Source organism: Rhipicephalus microplus, chromosome X (assembly GCF_043290135.1).
Source record: "Rhipicephalus microplus isolate Deutch F79 chromosome X, USDA_Rmic, whole genome shotgun sequence".
Taxonomy (NCBI): Eukaryota; Metazoa; Arthropoda; class Arachnida; order Ixodida; family Ixodidae; genus Rhipicephalus; species Rhipicephalus microplus.
Window position 1 is genome coordinate 4,002,903 of NC_134710.1, and position 17,360 is coordinate 4,020,262.

Genomic DNA, 17,360 nt, shown 5'->3' on the forward strand with positions numbered 1-17,360 from the left:
CTTAAAACAGTGTGCTGAGTCAATTTCTCTTTATCTGTACGTAATCTACACAAAGTCTTTGACCTCCGGCGCCATCCTAGACGACTAGGAAATCGCACATACAGTTCCTCTTCATAAAAGTGGGTCCAGCAAGGATGTAACCGACTATAGACCTATTTCACTGACGTTCATACCCTGAAAATCATTAGAGCATATTCTTTAAAAAGAAATATTGACACATTTATGAACAAAAAACTTGCTGGCGTCTCGACAACATGTGTTTCATGAGGGCTCATCTTGTAGAGCACAATTATTTGAATTTTACCTTGACTTAGTATCTGAATTAGACAACGGCGTACAAATCGATAGCCTTTTCCTTGACTTCAAAAAGTCTTCCGACATTGTATCGCACTCTTTTCCTTTAAGCAAGCTTGCAGCCCTAAATATTGACCGCGAAGTTCTGGTGTGGATATAAAATTACCTCTCAGGCCAACAAAAGTGCGTAGTATTAAATGAAAAAAAATCAAGTTTTGTAAACATCACTTCAGGGGTGCCACAGATCTCAGTACTAGGCTCACTTTTATTTTTAATACATACACATAAAATTTGCTCTATCATGCGGTTGTTTGCAGATGACTGAGTATTGTACAGAAAAATTGTAAATGAGAGTTATGTCGCTCTGTTCCAAAGTGACTTATCGCGCATTCAAGAAAGATGTTCAAGGTGGAAAATGACAATAAATGCCAATAAATACACTCATGTTACTCTCACGCACAATAAAACCTAGTTAGCTTCAGAACATGTAATCTGCAATAGTATGGTACCACAAAAACCGCATTAGAAATATTTACGTGTAACTCCTTCAGCCTACTGTTCATAGAATACACACGTTGAATCAGTTGTTTCGAAGGCCGCCAAGTCACTAAACTTTATATAGTGCAGCCTGAGACATGTGCCAGCATGTTATAATCAACGGCAATTTCAACATGCATGCGCCTTTTGCTTGAATACGCTTGCTCTGTGTGAGACCCCAGTGAAAGTACTTTAGGTTACAAAATTGAAAATATTCAAAATATACCTGCAAGGTTTGTCCTAAGTCGGGACTCAAGAAATGACAGTTGCACCAATATAAGAAATGAACCAGGATAAAAATTACTGTCATCGCGTCACAAGAAACTGCAGCTAAAGCTCCTGTATAAAATATTTCATGAAAAAACCGGCATTCAAAAAAAAAAGCACCTTCACAGTCTTTGTTATATCTTTAAGCGAAATGATTATTGTTTCAAGATTTTAGAGTACCGTACCCTACTTTGAATGCTAATTTGTGTTTTGTTCATTGTATTAGTAAATGGAATCACTTATCAAATGAAGAAATGTGCTGTGTTAATGAGTATGTGTTTTTCTCGACATTGTAACCCCTCTGCTGCAACGCCTTCGGGCTAAGCGAGGAAATTATTGAATAAAAAATAAAGAATAAAACCTCGGAACGTTTATATGTGACCGCCCCCTGCTCGGCCGTTTGCGGTCCCTTATTCAGCGAACAGTGCCCCTACCGTCCGCCAATGCCGCGCTCCTGATAAACGGCCAATATGGATTTCATACGGCATTCCGAACCACATAGCTTGTCACTGCCACCATCGCAGCTTCACTTCTCATGACACTGCAGGGACCTCACACTACATGCCTATTCAACCTCGGTATTCCGTTCCTGCCGATTCACCTTCAGGCGTACCTCCCGGTCAAGCGGTTGGCCTTCTCTTCGTCGCTGATTAATTTCTCCATTGTTACGTAGCAGCAGCCCACCGCGAGGAGAAAACTGACGGGCGCAGTTTCTGAGACAAGAACTGCGTTGTTGGTGAAAATTTTCAGACCAAACTGCTGTCCCATGAGTTCAAGCGAAGATTCGGTCAAAATGTATATTGTGAGCAGCGCTATATAGCGCCGCACTGGCATGCCGTTCGCTTCGTCTGCTCTTTACATATGCCGCACGCAACCACTGATGAAAAAACAGCGGTCACAATGCGCCGCATTACTATTACTACTTATTTATTATGTTCAGCACTGAAAGTCGTGCATACAGATATGCTAGCCAACAATAACCTTCACACTTTGCCAATTTCACGGCACTTAGTAACACTTGCTCACGAATGCAGTGTCGATGAACCTCCGTATCGCAAGCTCGCTTTTAAACTTGGCACGCTTAAAATAAAGATACTTGCGATTGCGGAAAGCCGTCTGCAACGTCTGCCACAACGGTTAGGTCGTTGGAATCTTGGTTCACACCGTCTTCGACGCTTTCTTTGTCGCCTCAGCTAGTGGCCATGGAGTCCCAGTCAAATTGCGCAACGTACACCACGTCGTCGCCACATATGGTGATGGTAACAAAACACCACAACACTTGCAACCTATTGACACGTGCGGATCACGCGGCATGCAACACTAGCAACAACGACCACGTGCGGAAGGTGCTGTTTGGTAGCAGACGACGACACTGCTCCTTCGGCTTGTGAGGTCACGCACGTCATGACAAAATGGCGGTCGCCGGCAGCGGGCGCAGTTTGAAGCCGATGTCATCTACGGCTTATTTTGGACTGAAATAATCGCTTACTGTTCAGTTTTCACACGTGTACGAGCACATTTTACCCTCTACCTTCGTTTTTCGCCAAAAACCGTCAATTGTTGGGTGACGAAGTCACGATCCCTTTTAAACGCACGATCTTTTTTGCGTGCTATAATAGAATGTTTGCTCTTGTCAGGAACGATACGTCGAGGCTGGCGTAAACGTTCTGGCCGTCGTAATTCGTACGCGACAACCTCAACCAATCGTTCGAACGAACATTCTATCAGAGAGTTCTAGTGTCGCTACTTCCGAGTTGCCTGCGTTCGCGCGCTTTCGAGTTCCTTTGTACTCATCGACGCACCTTTTGAGAATACAAAGAAACACAAGGGCTCACGTAGGCAAGCCACTTGAATCCAGTGTTGCGGAATGAGCACCTTCATTCTATTCCAATTCTCTTGACCCCTTCAAGGGGTCAATAGAATTGTACCCTTAAAGAAACAAGGAAGGCAATATCAGGACCCCGTTAAGGAATAAGAAAGGCAATATCATAACTAATATGCACAGGATGGTCAAGGAGGCAGAGGAGATCTACAGTTAGCTGCACAGCAGCCGAAACACTTCGAATCATATCGTGAAAAAACAACCATAGTCCAAAGTGGTTCAACATCGTACCGGGAACAACAGTGGAAGTAAGGAAGGCCCTAGAAGGAATGCAAAGTCGCTGGTGAGGATAGGTATAACAACCGACCTCCTGAAAGATGGCAGAGAAATTGTGTTAGAAAAACTGGCCATCTTATATACGAAGGGTCTCCTGACGGGAAGGGTGCCAGAAACTTGGAAGAACGCCAATATCACATTAATCCGTAAGAAAGGAGACGCCAAGGAAATCACAGGCCCATCAGCTTACTGTTCGTTCTCGACAAACATCTGAAAAAATAATAGCCAAAAGTATTAAGGCGACATTAGAGTTCATGCAACCAAAGGACAAAGCAGGCTTTCGTACAGGCTAATCATCAATACACAATATTCATACTATCAGGTAGACAAGAAATGCACGGAATACAACCAACCCCTATACATACACTTTATAGATTACGTGAAGGCATTCAATTGTCAAGACATCCCCGGTAATTCAGGCACTACAGAATCAGGGCATCGAAAAACTTTACATGAACGAACCGGAAGAAATATACAGTGGATCTACAGAAACCAAATCTATTCATATAAAAAACGACAGAATTTCAATAAAGAAGGGTGTAAGGCAGGGAGACACGATCTCGCCAAGGCTATTAACCGCGTGTTTACAGGAGGTATTCAGGACCCTAGACTGGGAAGAGTTAGGGATAAGAGTTATTGGAGATTACCATTGTAACCTGCGATTCGCTGATGACATTTCCTTGATGAGTAACTCAGGGGTCGAATTACAGCTCATGATTACTGAACTGACAGGTAGATTGCCACTATCCCTCAAGAGGAAGGTATATAACAGCTGTATCGTGCCGGTACTTAGCTACGGAGCAGAAACCTGGAGACTTACAAAGAGCCGGGTTCAGCTTAAATTGAGGACGACGCAGCGAGCAATGGAAAGAAAAATGGTAGGTGTAACCTTAAGAGACAAGAAGAGAGCAGAGTGAATTAGGGGACAAACGGGGGTCAAGGATATCATAGTTGAAATAAAGAAGAGGAAATGGACATGGGCCGGGCATGTAGCGCGTAGACAGGATAACCGCTGGTCATTAAGGGTAACTAACTGGATTCTTAGAGAAGGGAAGCGGGTTAGTGGGAGACAGTAGGTTAGGTGGGCAGATGAGATTAAGAAGTTTGCGGGTATAAATTGGCAGCAGCAAGCACAGGACCAAGTTAACTGGCGGAACATGGGAGAGGCCTTTGTCCTGCAGTGGACGTAGTCAGGCTGATGATGATGATGATGATGATTACTGAACTGGACTCAAAAAGGAGAAAAGTAGGTCTGAAAATTATTATGCACAAAACTAATGTGCAACAATCTCGGCAGAAAACAGCCGTTTTGAACAGGTGGAGAGAGGCTGGAGGCTGTAAAGGAATAGAAGTTTTAAAGAACATAGGCCGGGCACGTAGCACGTAGGCAGAATAACAGCTGGTCATTAAGAGTAACTGACTGGATTCCTGGAGAAGTCAAGCGCACGAGGGAGAGACAGAAAGTTAGGTGGGCCGATGAGATTAAAAAGCTCGCAGTGGTAACGTCACAACGGAAAGCACAAGACCGTGCTAATTGGCGTGTCATAGGAGAGGCATTCTCCCTGCAGTGGGCGTAGTCAGGGTGATGACGACGATGATGATGATGATGATGACGACGACGACGGCGTATGTGGTATTCTCAAGCGACATCGGGACCCACCTCAGCCGCCTCGAGCAAGTTTTTATGGGCCCTTCAATGGTGGGACTTCAATTCTACTAGCACAAATGCCATGGGGGGGGGGGGGCGGCAGTGATTTTAAAAGAAAACAAGAGAAAAGTGAGCCCCGTAACTGTGTCTCAGGGGGAGGACACCTCAACAGTAGCTCACGAGAGATGGGCTAGAGAAGGGATTACAATGATAGGATTAAAAGGTAAAGAGAGGGAGAGAGGGGAAGAAGAGAGCGAGGCGCAGGGACAGCGAACGACGGAAGTAAGGAGAAGACAGGGAAGATGGACATGGTTACAAGAGTCCGAGGACGGGGCACCACTGGCGAGAGCTCTTGTCGGCGTCAGGAGATGGCGTAGGGCAAGTCGAGTAAGCCAGAGCTACGCTGTCGTCGAAGATCAGCGTCAGGAGGTGGCGTAGGGCCAGCCCAGTCGGCTAGAGCTGCACTGTCGTCGGAAATCGTGAGGGCACAACCGGTCGGCACGGAATCCAGCGCGCGTCTCGCCACCTAGGTGCCCGCAAGCTTATAATTTTCAGCCATATAGTTTCTATAGTTTCTAAGGATGGTATTCTTGTGGACCCTACAAAACCTAATGCAGTCGCGACGTTCCCAAAACCAACCACCATCAGAGGTCCTAAGCTTCATCGCTCTCTGTTGGTACTTCCGGCGCTACGTTTGCAATTCGGCCTCCATTATCACCTTCTTTACCAATATTCTAGCCGACAGTTCTGATTTGTCAGTGCGGTCGCAGGCATGTGGCGACGCATTTCGGGAACTCCGAACGTTCCTCGCTACGCCTCTCACACTGCGACATTTCGATCTGTCTCCTCAAACAGAGCTTAATACCAACGCAAGTAGTGTCGGCCTAGGAGCCATACTTGCCCAACGGAAGGATGACTGTGACGAGCACGTCGTGCCCTATGCCAGCGGCACCTTCACCGAAGCCGAGAAAAACTACAGCGTCAATAAAAAAATGTGTCTCGCCATTATTTGCGCAATGGGAAAATTTCGGCCATATATATATATGGACATCCGTTTGATATTGTGACAGACGACCATGCGCTTTGCTGGTTCTCCTAAATGAAAGATCCAATAGTCGGCTTGCTCGATGGGCACTGCGATCGCAGGAATTCGGAATTCGCTTTAAATGCAATCTGGCCGGAAGCATTCCGACGCCACTTCTCTGTCACGTTCGCCGTTTGTTTCTCAGCCTGTTTGCTTGTCTACATCCACCAGTGCTGTCTTGGTCATTAGTATTTCCGACATGCCTTCCGAGCAACGCAAAGATGCTTGGATCTCTTCGCTGGTGGACTTTCTCTGAAACCGGACGCCCGTTCTAGTTTCCAGGGTGCTTCGGCACCAAGCATATCACTTCGCTATTCGGGATAACCTGCTTTACTACTGAAACTGCAGCTTGATCGGCCGTAAGCGATTGCTCATCATTCCCCGGCATCCCCACTCTGACATCTGCGCCATGCTTCACGATGACCCGCAACGTGATCACGCCGGTGTGTTAAAACATACACTCGCTAGCAGCGGCGGTACTACTGGCACGGTATGTACCGTTTCGTTGGCCGTTACATAAGGCTTTATCCTACGTGCCAGCGGCACATTATGCCCGTTCAACATACCACAGGTCCCTTGCAAACGTTACCATGTTCAACACAAGCTTTGATTATGTTGGAATCGATTTTTATGGTCCGCTTCCTATTACTACGAATAGCAACCGCTTTGTCATTTTCCCTATCGACCACCTTACGCGGTACCCTGAAATAGCTACGTTACCTTATACTGCCGCAAATCGAGTGGAAAGTTTTATACTTTGAAACCTAGTTTTAAGGCATGGAGCGCCTCTGGAGTTACTAACCGACCATGGCTGCGTTTTTCATTCGAGCCGGCACCATTACAGCGTTGTTGAGGGAGTGTCGCTTCATACATCGCACTACCAAGGCGTATGACTTGCCAACTATTGGGATGACATAAATTTTTATTTGTACACTTGGTGATATGCTGGCCATGTAAGCTTCATCTGACGTATCGAATTGAGATAGCGTACTGCCTTTTGTGACATATGCCTGCAACACTGCAACGTGAAGCACCGCTGGATGTTCACCTGTCTTCTTTATGGGCGCAAGCCCTCATCAACAATTGACGCAATTTTTCCTTATCGGCTGGACCTTTCAGAGTTGACAGCTGTGCCAAGAGTAGCTGCACATGCTGAAAAATGTCGGAAGCTTGCCCATGCCTTTACGTCACAAGACCAGACGCGCCAAAAACATCGCCACGACGCATCAACCACGCCTACGAGCTTTGCTCCTAACTCGCTGGTGTGGCTATGGATTCCTTCTACACCCCCGGAACTTTCCCACAAGCTTTTTCGAGGTACCATGGACCTATTGGGTTGTTCGCAAAACATCACCTGTCAAGTACCTCGTAGAGCCACTGGACACATCTCTAGACAAAGGTTATCGTGTACAAGAAGTTGTGCACGCCTCTCGGCTCAAGCGGTACTATGACCCTTCTGTGTACACCTTCCCTTAGGTTGCTAGGATGGCTCCCTTGCGGACCAGGGGCAATTAAGACGAGGACAATGGATACAGAACTCGAGTGGAGAAAAAAATTAGGATGCTCTGTGATCGCCGGCTTGCTTCGAGTTAACCCTTGCCCTACATATATGAGAACAGAGAACAGCGGTTCCAATACATACATATATATATATATATATATATATATATATATATATATATATATATATATATATATGTGTGTGTGTGTGTGTGTGTGTGTGTGCAGCGCTTGCAATCAATCGGGTCATTCAAATGGTAATTGACTTTATTTGCTTAAGATCTGTGTTGAGAACGATGAATGAGACGGTAAAGATTTTGTAATATAACATCAAAAATCAAAATATATAGTACTATATCAGCTGAAAACCTATTTCGCCATTTTATACCTGTCTGTCTCGTGAAGCTGCCATGCTTGATTCATTCGAGAACACAGTCGCGAAAGGGCTCAACAAGTATTGGATTAGTAGTATCAACCCTTCTGAAAAAGTTGCAGTTGAAGCGGTAAAGTAAGCTCACAATCGGTTCTAAAATGTATTAATAATTTCTTAGTACAAGGTTATTATTGTTAGCAAAAGCAACAGTTTTGTAATTTAATTTTCATGAAAATGAGTGCCCTGTGGTGAGTGCCATCAGCATGGTCATCTAGACTGGACTGCGCTTGTTGTGAACCCCTGCCACTGCCGCCAGACGTCATAAGCTTTACCGGCGTGTTTTAAACCCACCTTTATTTTGTAGTATTTATGCTGTCATGATCTATTGATGCAGCCCTATTTATTTAAAATGAAGGTAAGTATTTTACTTTTGAAGCACGCTAAGCTTTTTATATTAGCAGCTTTCGCACACTTCATTGCCCTAACAAGTGTTGACTCGCGATTGCAGCGAACATAGTGCACTGGTGCAGCAAGCATGACTTGTGGGAGGTATACTGTACATGGTAAGCCTTTTTTACATAACTAACTTTTCAATTCTTTGTGCAGAAATCACCGCACTTGTCTAGAACACTTAAATGACGCAGAATGTGACGTTGGGAAAGTTTGTGCTTAGCCTAATAAAATTATGGTCGCGCAACAGATACTAGCAAAGAAAAAAGAAGGAGACAGGATATGGTGCAAGACTTTCAACTCGTTTATTTTCCTCACATCACCCAAATATATATGCTTCCAGAATGGGCACAAGGAGGGAGCGCAGCACAAGTGACTATCACTTTGCACACACGACAACAGAATAAAGCTATCGCACGGTGCTATCTAGAAGTATAGGTATTCTTTCTTGTACAAAGTGAACGACGGGACACTGACGCAATCGTTCCTCTTCCTTTGTATGTGGTGTGCCTCCAGTACTTTACGTGCTATAACGTTTCCCTGCTTCGTCCTAACACACGTGTCTCTCGGAATAGTGGTGTGCAGCTGCACGAAGCACAATTTAACGGCAGGTGTGAACCCACGCCATTCTTACTTGATAAGTAAGATAACATCCCAATGATCACATCCTTCTCAACGATTCATTTGCATCTTTCTGTAACTGGTGCCGTTCCTGGCAAATGAACATTAACTACAAAAAAACTGTGTTCATGTCCTTTACTAATAAATTAGTTCTTTCATATTTCAACTACTCAATTAATGGATTGTCTTTGCTGAGAGTTTACCAATATAAATACCTTGGCGTGCTTTTCACTCCTAACCTGTCCTGGTCTCACCATATTGATTACATTACTTCTAAAGCGCTAAAAAACTTTGTTACCTCCGGCGTACACTATCTGTGGCCCCTAGCGATACAAAACTAACTGTGTACAAGACCCTTATCCGCCCCGTGCTCGAATACGCGTCACCTGTATGGAACCCCTACCACCAGTGCGAAGTAAAACAAATAGAATCGGTACAGAAAAAGGCCATTAGATTCATCTTCAGGCGTTATGACTCTGCTTTTTCACCTACGTCAGCATTACCATCTTTGAACCTATCTCTACTTTCATCGCGAAGGAACATTGGGTCTCTCAAGTTATTACATTCTATAATTTATTCGACGTGCAAACTTTCAAAAGATCTCTACTTAACATGTTCCAGACCTTCTTCAACACGCCAATACCATCCTTTGAATATGACACCATTCTACGCCCGTACTAACACGTTTAAATTTAGCTTCTTTCCACGAACTGTTGCACTTTGGAATAACTTATCCGGTGACATACGTTCTTTGCCTTTAAATGAATTCTTGTTATCCATAAATACCCTTTGACAGTTTGTCTTTTTCCGTTTCACTGTTTACTGTGTTTACTGTGTTCTCTTCCTTGCCACCATGTCTTCATTGTGCCACCATGTGATGCCATGTATTGCCACTTTGTATTTGGCTTTCCTTCGGAAAGTATTACACCATGTTTTGTACCGGCCTGTTACCCACTCCTGCCATAGCCCTTACGGGTTGCAGTATGTAAAAATAAATAAATAAATAAAATAAATAAATAAGATATGCTCCTTAAGGCGATCATTAACACAACATTCTGTTTGGACCATGTACATTGTCATTATTTATGAAAGGGAATACGCGAACGCATGGCCGGCGCTGTGCGGTGGCTGTCTACAGCACCATCAATCGACAAGTCAAGAAAGCACGTTCACTTTTCGCGTCATCTATGGCCACGCAAGTTAACTAGCTATGACCGGCAGACAAGCGCGGCGAGATTACGTACCCTGATCCTTCGCGCGGTGAGCGATATCGGGCGATTACTGCAGCTTGCGCCATGGTTGCGAACAACGTTTGATATGTTGGCAGTGGACTACGCACTGCAGGCGCGAGCAGAGAGAGTGCAATGTAGCAGCGCTTGTCTACCAGCCATAACTCGTTATTATTTTTTCGGCAACAGATTAACGCTGAAAGAGAACGTGCTTCCTTTTGCTGTCGGTTGAGGGTGCTGTAGGCAGCCGCCGCAGAGCACTGGCCACGCGTTCGCGTGTTCCCTTTCATAAAGGACGACAGTGTACACCTTGTCACAGCTCAACGAAATTGAATGAATAACGCCTACCATGCAACGCAGAACTAGCCGGGCGTGCTTCTTTTCGCATGAGAGGTTAGCTTTCTGCGAACAAACGCGGGCACAGAGCTTCGACAGCTTGTTGGATGCCGAGAAGACCACTAGAACGCCACGCCTGTTTGCAACTTTCTTCAAACTTCGGGTAATTTTATGCATGTGAGGCAGAATCAGTGGTTTCTTTCTCCGCACAGCCTCGGGCTGTCTGCTGTATCCTTTAAGCTTCCGGAGCAGGGATACAGGCGCACTGGTTTAGACTGCCAAAGGGAAACCGGCTAAACCAGCCTTGAAATCTGTTCCTGAAAACTGTCGTCCATGGTGTGCTCGCACGACTTGAAAAACGCAGACCGGAAACACATTGTCGCAATGGCCCTTTCTACGGTTTTCGAGTGTGTCGATTTGTAAGGAAGAAGGTCTCTGCGTACACGGGGGCTGTACATCCAGCACGAATGTGTAGCGTTTAATGACAGGTTTATGTCTAAAAACTCCATATGATTGTCCTAAGATAGCTTATGGTAAATGTCAATTTTTTTCTCTCCTGAATAACAACTGATAAAACACTCTTTCCATTGTCACAAGTGGTCAAGGAGTCAGAGCTGTTTAAAAATACAAGAAAATCGTCAACGTATCGAAAAGATTTGGGACAAAGTATCGAGTCAAGGTTTCTAGCAAGTGCCTGGTCAATAGACGAAAGAAAGATGTTGCATAGGACAGGAGCTACACATGAACCAATGGGAATGCCTTTGCCCTGTACACAGATTGTACATGTACACATAGCACACCTGGCCAGTTCTGCGTTGCATAGTAGGCGTTATTTATTTGATTCCGTTGAGCTGTGCAAGATGTACATAGTCCAAACAAGATTAGATTAGATTTGTGGGGTTTAACGTCCCAAAACCACCATATGAATATAAGAGACGCCGTAGTGGAGGGCTCCGGAAATTTTGATCACCTGGGGTTCTTTAACGTGCACCCAAATCTGAGTACACGGGCCTACATAGTCCAAACAAGATGTTGTATTAATGATCGCCTTATGGAGCATACCTTATCAAGTAAAACTGGCGTGGGTTCACACCTGCCGTGAAATTGTGCTTCGTGCAGCTGCGCACCACTATTCCGAGAGACATGTGTGTTAGGCCGAAGCAGGAAAACGTTATAGCACGTAAAGTACTGAAGGCATACCACATACAAAAGAAGAGGAACGATTGCGTCAGCGTCCCGTCGATCACTTTGTACAAAAAAGAATACTTATTTCTAGATAGCGCTGTGCGATAGCTTTCTTCTGTTTTCGTTTGAGCAAAGTGATAGTCGCTTGTGCTGCGCCCCATCTTTGTGCCCATTCTGGAAGCATATATATTTGGGTGACGCGAGGAAAATAAACGAGTTGAAAGTCTGGCACCCTATCCTGTCTCCTCCTTTTTTCCTTGTTAGTACCTGTTACGCCACCATCATTTTATTAAGCTTAAATGACGCGCTCCGAATTTCACTGTCGACGTTAAAATGCATGACCGCTAAGGATGAATGTTAAAGTGTAAACTATATTGAACTACTTGTGCTGGAAAGTGTCAAAACTTGCTGTTACATCGTTTCGAATAAGTGTGTTAACTTCTTTACTACAGCCATGTAGCTCTTTTTTCTCTCCATCTGGTAATTTTTTTGTTCATGTAGCATCACTGACTGCATCAATTCTGAAGCTACGCGGAACTGAGGAAAAAGAATTCTGAGCAACAAGATTAAATAAGTGACCTATCTTCCGGAAGCTGCAGAAAAACGGGCAACATGCGAACACCCTTATCAGCAGAAATTGAGAGCCTTACTACAAAGAGTAAACTTTTGCAATGAAACAATTCGAAGAAGAAAAGAGAACATATTTTTTTTTCAAAGTTATTTCATTGTAGCGCAGAAAAATTTACAATATTGACAACCAACTGGAGCCTACCCTTGCTCTTCTAACCGTACTACGAAGCTCGCACTTTATGACACGTTTTCACTGAACTGCTGTCACTCTATAAAGGCTCTTCGTGTGAAGTACCGCTTAGCTTTTGTATGACCCAGGCGGTTAACCTGTTGGAAACCAGTTTATTTCAACTGGCTAACCAGTTGAGCATCACTTACCTGCCATTGTATGACCACGCCTATTCAATTGGTGAACCAATTGAACTCCATTTACCTTCGACAGGCTCACTAGTTGGACACTAGTTCTTTTCAAAGAGTCAACTATTTGGGTACCAGCTAACTTCAGTTGGATCCCCAAATCTGTTACATTGGTTAACCAATTGAACACCACCTAGTTTGAGCTGAATGACCATTTACTAGTTGCTCACCAGTTCACTTTAACTTGTTAGCCATTTGGCAACAAGTTTGGTCCACTTGAATGACCAATTTGACCCAAGTCTACATCAACTAATCACCACACTAGTTCTGTATATTCAGAAGTACTTATTGCTGAGCTAGTTCGTACATGATAACGAGGGAAAGTTCTATACGCCTAAAACACCACAAGCACACGGAAAAGAGCGTCTATCGCAACTGATCGAGATACGCTCTTTCCATGTGTTTCTTTGCGGTGTTTTAGGTGTCTTGAATATTCTTTCATTAGCTCTGTCCAAAAGCCTCTAATTAATTCGATATTAACTTGCTTTCCAATGGAATGTAACTTGTTCTTTCTCAATGGGTGGCAAAATTCTAAATGGTTGAAAACCGATGCTGCCAATTGATATTTTTTTCTGAATGTACCATTGAACTTTTTTTGACTGGCTAGTGTTTCAACGGTAGCAAAGTCGTGCGGGTACAGCATTGTCGTAAAGGTTGCCGTCGTACCAGCGGCACCCGTGATGTAGCACCAGTTCCCCCCTTCGGGTCATCGCGCAGTCGCGATGCCGAGAACTACACACATAGCTGACTGTCAAGGAACCACGCCGTCTTGTGAGAGGCCATCTTGCACGGGGACCAATGTGCTCTTCCGAAGCATCAGGAGCATAGCCGTTGATGCGATTGCAGCTGAGCCAAATAGATTTACATAATATAGTCTTCATGAAAATTATAAAAAAAAAGCCTTTCAGATGATCTATAAGATATTGTTACTAGCGCGCAAATGTTGATCGACGGTCACCGATGTTAATGATTGTTACTTGTTGTCTACTCAATGTTACCAGCCTCAATGTTGGTACTTATCTTCTTGTACTTATGTTCGAGCGTGCTTTGGTCTGTGTGCGCGTACGTATACACTATCTATCTATCTATCTATCTATCTATCTATCTATCTATCTATCTATCTATCTATCTATCTATCTATCTATCTATCTATCTATCTATCTATCTATCTATCTATCTATCTATCTATCTATCTATCTATCTATCTATCTATCTATCTATCTATCTATCTATCTATCTATCTATCTATCTATCTATCTATCTATCTATCTATCTGGCCGCCTAGGCCCGGGTGCTCTCGTGATCACGCCCCCTAATTTAGTCGAGAGTTCAACGGAATATCGTCTGGTCAGGGAATTACCATCTAGTCATTTTGAACAAAAGATCCGTACGGATCCCGAAACGTCATGTGTTTTGTTTGACATTGGTGAGTCACCTACCTGTTTTGCAACACTTTAACTTGGTTAAACCATATTTAGTATGGGTGGTGGGTAAGATGGTTGGACGTTTATGACTCGGTGGTCATGACATGAATAAAGCGAAAATACGGTTGCTTACATCGTCAAAACCTTTCCGCCAGACGTGTGGCAAATACCTCCGTGTGCGTTTGTGCCACAGGTAGGCGGGTATGTGCCAGAAATGATTAACAGTTTGTATCTACCCATCAACGACGTGGGTAGTGCCAACATGTGTGAGTTAAGAAAAAACTGACATCGGCAGTGTTGACTCGACAAATACAAAGAATAAGTGTCAAGGCCCAAGCAGGAATTGAACCCCTGAATTCTGCGTGGAAATTTTTTCACAGAGCCACGCCAGGTTTCAAAACTACTTTTTACATAGACACTAAGGTTTATGAAACGTCAATTTCGGTTGTAGTACTGGCTATCCAATTTCAGAAACATTCCACATGTACTCCGGTACACCCATCATGTCGTGCTATCGTCGATTGTAGTTAGGCGCCATCCGCTGAAGTTGATTTATGTACAAGTGTCTGGAGCTACCATCTTCGCGAACACGAGTGCTTTATGTAAGCTTACCGCTTTTGGTGCCGCTAATAGACGATTAACGCCACCCGTGCACTGCACTGTTTGATCATTTGACTGTAAAATGGCCTTCTCTCAGCAAGTTGCCCAAGCAAACACGTTGGACCGGCGAAGCGGCTGTGGCTGTAAGCGCCGGTAGCCCTAGCTGGGTTTAGAAGCCAACATAGTAGCACCCGTGCAGACGTGACCGCTCGCTTCGATTCAAACTCACGCTTGCTACTCTAGCTCCCATTGTCGTTGAAGCAATAAATAAGGGGTGAAATTAGCTACCAATTCGTGTCATCTCACGCTGGGGGCATGACATCAAGTATGTACTGCTTTATTAAGGAGATTATCTGTGTTTATTTAGCCATGTCTGCTAAGCCTTGTCTTCGAGGATTTTTGAGTACATCTAGAAAACACTGTAAAATACTGACGAATACATTACTCTCGAAGCTTCAGCACGTAAATATAGTGCAAATGAACGCCTGCTTTGTAAGCTTACGGGCCACACAGCACAGGGCGACGACATGATAAGAACGAGGCCGAAGGAACTGCACCTATAGGTACCGCCATGTTGCCTTTCCCTACCTAGGCCGTCTTTCAACGACGTGCTTTGAACATCCACGTCGCGTCGTCTGCTTGGCGTCCCCATAGCATCTGCTACATTTGTACTCGCGTGTGCGCAGACGCTATTGGTGCTGTCCTCGTCCAACAACAAGAGGGCACAGTGCAAGTGATAGCGTGCGCTCGCACTTTTTCCCGCGCCGAGGTCAACTACTCCACGTCAGAGAAAGAGTGTCTCGCTGTTGTATGGGCCACGATAAAATTTAGGCCTTACCTTTATGAGCGCCCCTTCAAGGCAGTGACTGAGCATCATTTATTGTGCTGATTAGCCAACCTACGGGACCCGTGTGGGCGACTGGCACGATGGAGTCTTCGTCTGCAAGAATACGATTTCACAATTGCTTACAAATCGGGTCGCAAGCACAAAGATGCTGATTCATTGTCCCGTGCGCCTGTCGAAGTTTGTGGCCACGACACGGAGGATGACGGTGGTTTCCTTGGGGCCCTTACTACAACGAGTCTGATTACACGACAGCGCGCGGACGATTAAATCCGTGCAGTTATCGAAAACCTTGAAGGACCCAACTCGTCCATACCTCGATGTATTTCTCGAGGTCTGTCATCGTTCTGTCTGCGACATGGGGTCCTGTATAAGAAAAACTTCAACGGCAATGAGAGAACCTATCTTCTAGTTGGGCCAACTGACATGCGTGATGACATTCTTCTCGCCTGCAATGATGAGCCCACATCTCGTCATTAGGTTCTTCTCGAACTTTCGCTCGAGTTCGACAAGCGTACTACTGGCCTAAGCTTTGCGCATACGTTAAGCGATACGTGAAAAGCTGCCGAGAATGTCAACGCCGGAAATCCCCGCCACTGAAGCCCTCGGGGCTTCTTCAACCAATAGAACCTCCTAGAATGCTATTTGATCAAATAGGAATTTATTTACTTGGACCCTTTCCACTATCAGCTGCCGGCAACAAGTGGATCGTAGTAGCCACCGACTATTTGACGAAGCATTCCGAAACAAAGACTCTACAACGCGCTACGGCTTCCGACGTCGCCCAATTCTTTATGGATCAGATAGTTCTTCGACATGGCACCCCGTCGTGGGTAATCACAGACAGAGGAACAGCTAGCATTCACGGCCCGGTTCCTTCATGACGTATTCAAGTTCAGCTACCCGAGCCATCGCAAGACCATGGCTTATCATCTGTGATGGTTAAGGACGTTCGTCACTATGTTTGTTAATAGCGGACGAGAAAGGATTAACATGAACAATTTATTTGATGGCACGGGTGGAACGGCTGACGGCGCACGGATACGCTACCGTGTGCAGCACCGTTGAGTCAGACGTCGTGGCCAACCCAGCAGTCAGGGTCTCAACTCCGGAGGTCCAGGATCAGGCCACGGCTCACGAGGACCACACCCGGTAGGTCTCGCCCACGAACCTGCTCCCGGCCACTGCACCCAGGCAGGAGCCGTTCAGCAGGCCCCGTCCTTGGACCTAGTACAGGCCGACGGACTCGACCTCGAACAGACACACCGGAGCTCGACCTGGCCGACACGTACGGGTCCCACGTCCGGCTCAGGAACGCTGCCAGGAACTCGTCCTCTCGAGCAGCGCACCGCTTCCTCTGCCTTCGTGGCCTCAACCCTCGAGCTCTTTATCACCGCCCGGGCGTAGCGGTTCCACGTGCGGGTTCTGGCCAGCACAGCACCGTCTGTGCCGTACTGAAATGCTGCTCGCCCCAGCTGTGGTGCGGCAGCTCAGTCACCGGCGTTCCTCGCCTTGGCCAGGGCACCGCCAGGTACCCTCGGGTGCACACTGCAGCTCATGAGCTCGTGGCCTACGTCCGAGTCTGGCACGTCGCTCGGTACGGCTCGGCACCGCTGGGCGATCCTCGATTCAGCCAGAACTACCCTGGCACCTGGATCCTCAGCCACCCTGAACCTCGCCCGGCCCCGTGGTCCTCCGAACACACGCCCGCGTCTCGCCCGGCAGAACGTCTCGCTCGTCCCTTGCCGATGTGCGACGCTCTGGTGACACCGGCGCTTGATGGCATGGGTGTGGCTACGGAGCAGTCAACCCGCATCGGAGAC

At 45.7% G+C, this 17,360-nt stretch overlaps 1 protein-coding gene across 3 annotated transcripts in view; it reads left to right on the top strand.

Moving 5' to 3' along the window:
- Positions 1–17,360, top strand: part of LOC119175625 (solute carrier family 15 member 1) — a 441,245-nt gene that overhangs the window by 147,859 nt on the left and 276,026 nt on the right. The window contains exon 1 of one of the 3 annotated variants that reach the window (XM_075881703.1): positions 8,406–8,424. The exons of the other annotated variants lie outside the window; for them this stretch is intronic. Within the exon in view, the coding sequence (XP_075737818.1) occupies positions 8,422–8,424 (3 nt within the window). The 5' untranslated portion in view covers positions 8,406–8,421. Of the gene's footprint in view, positions 1–8,405; positions 8,425–17,360 lie in introns of those variants that run through there. 3 annotated transcript variants of the gene reach the window in all.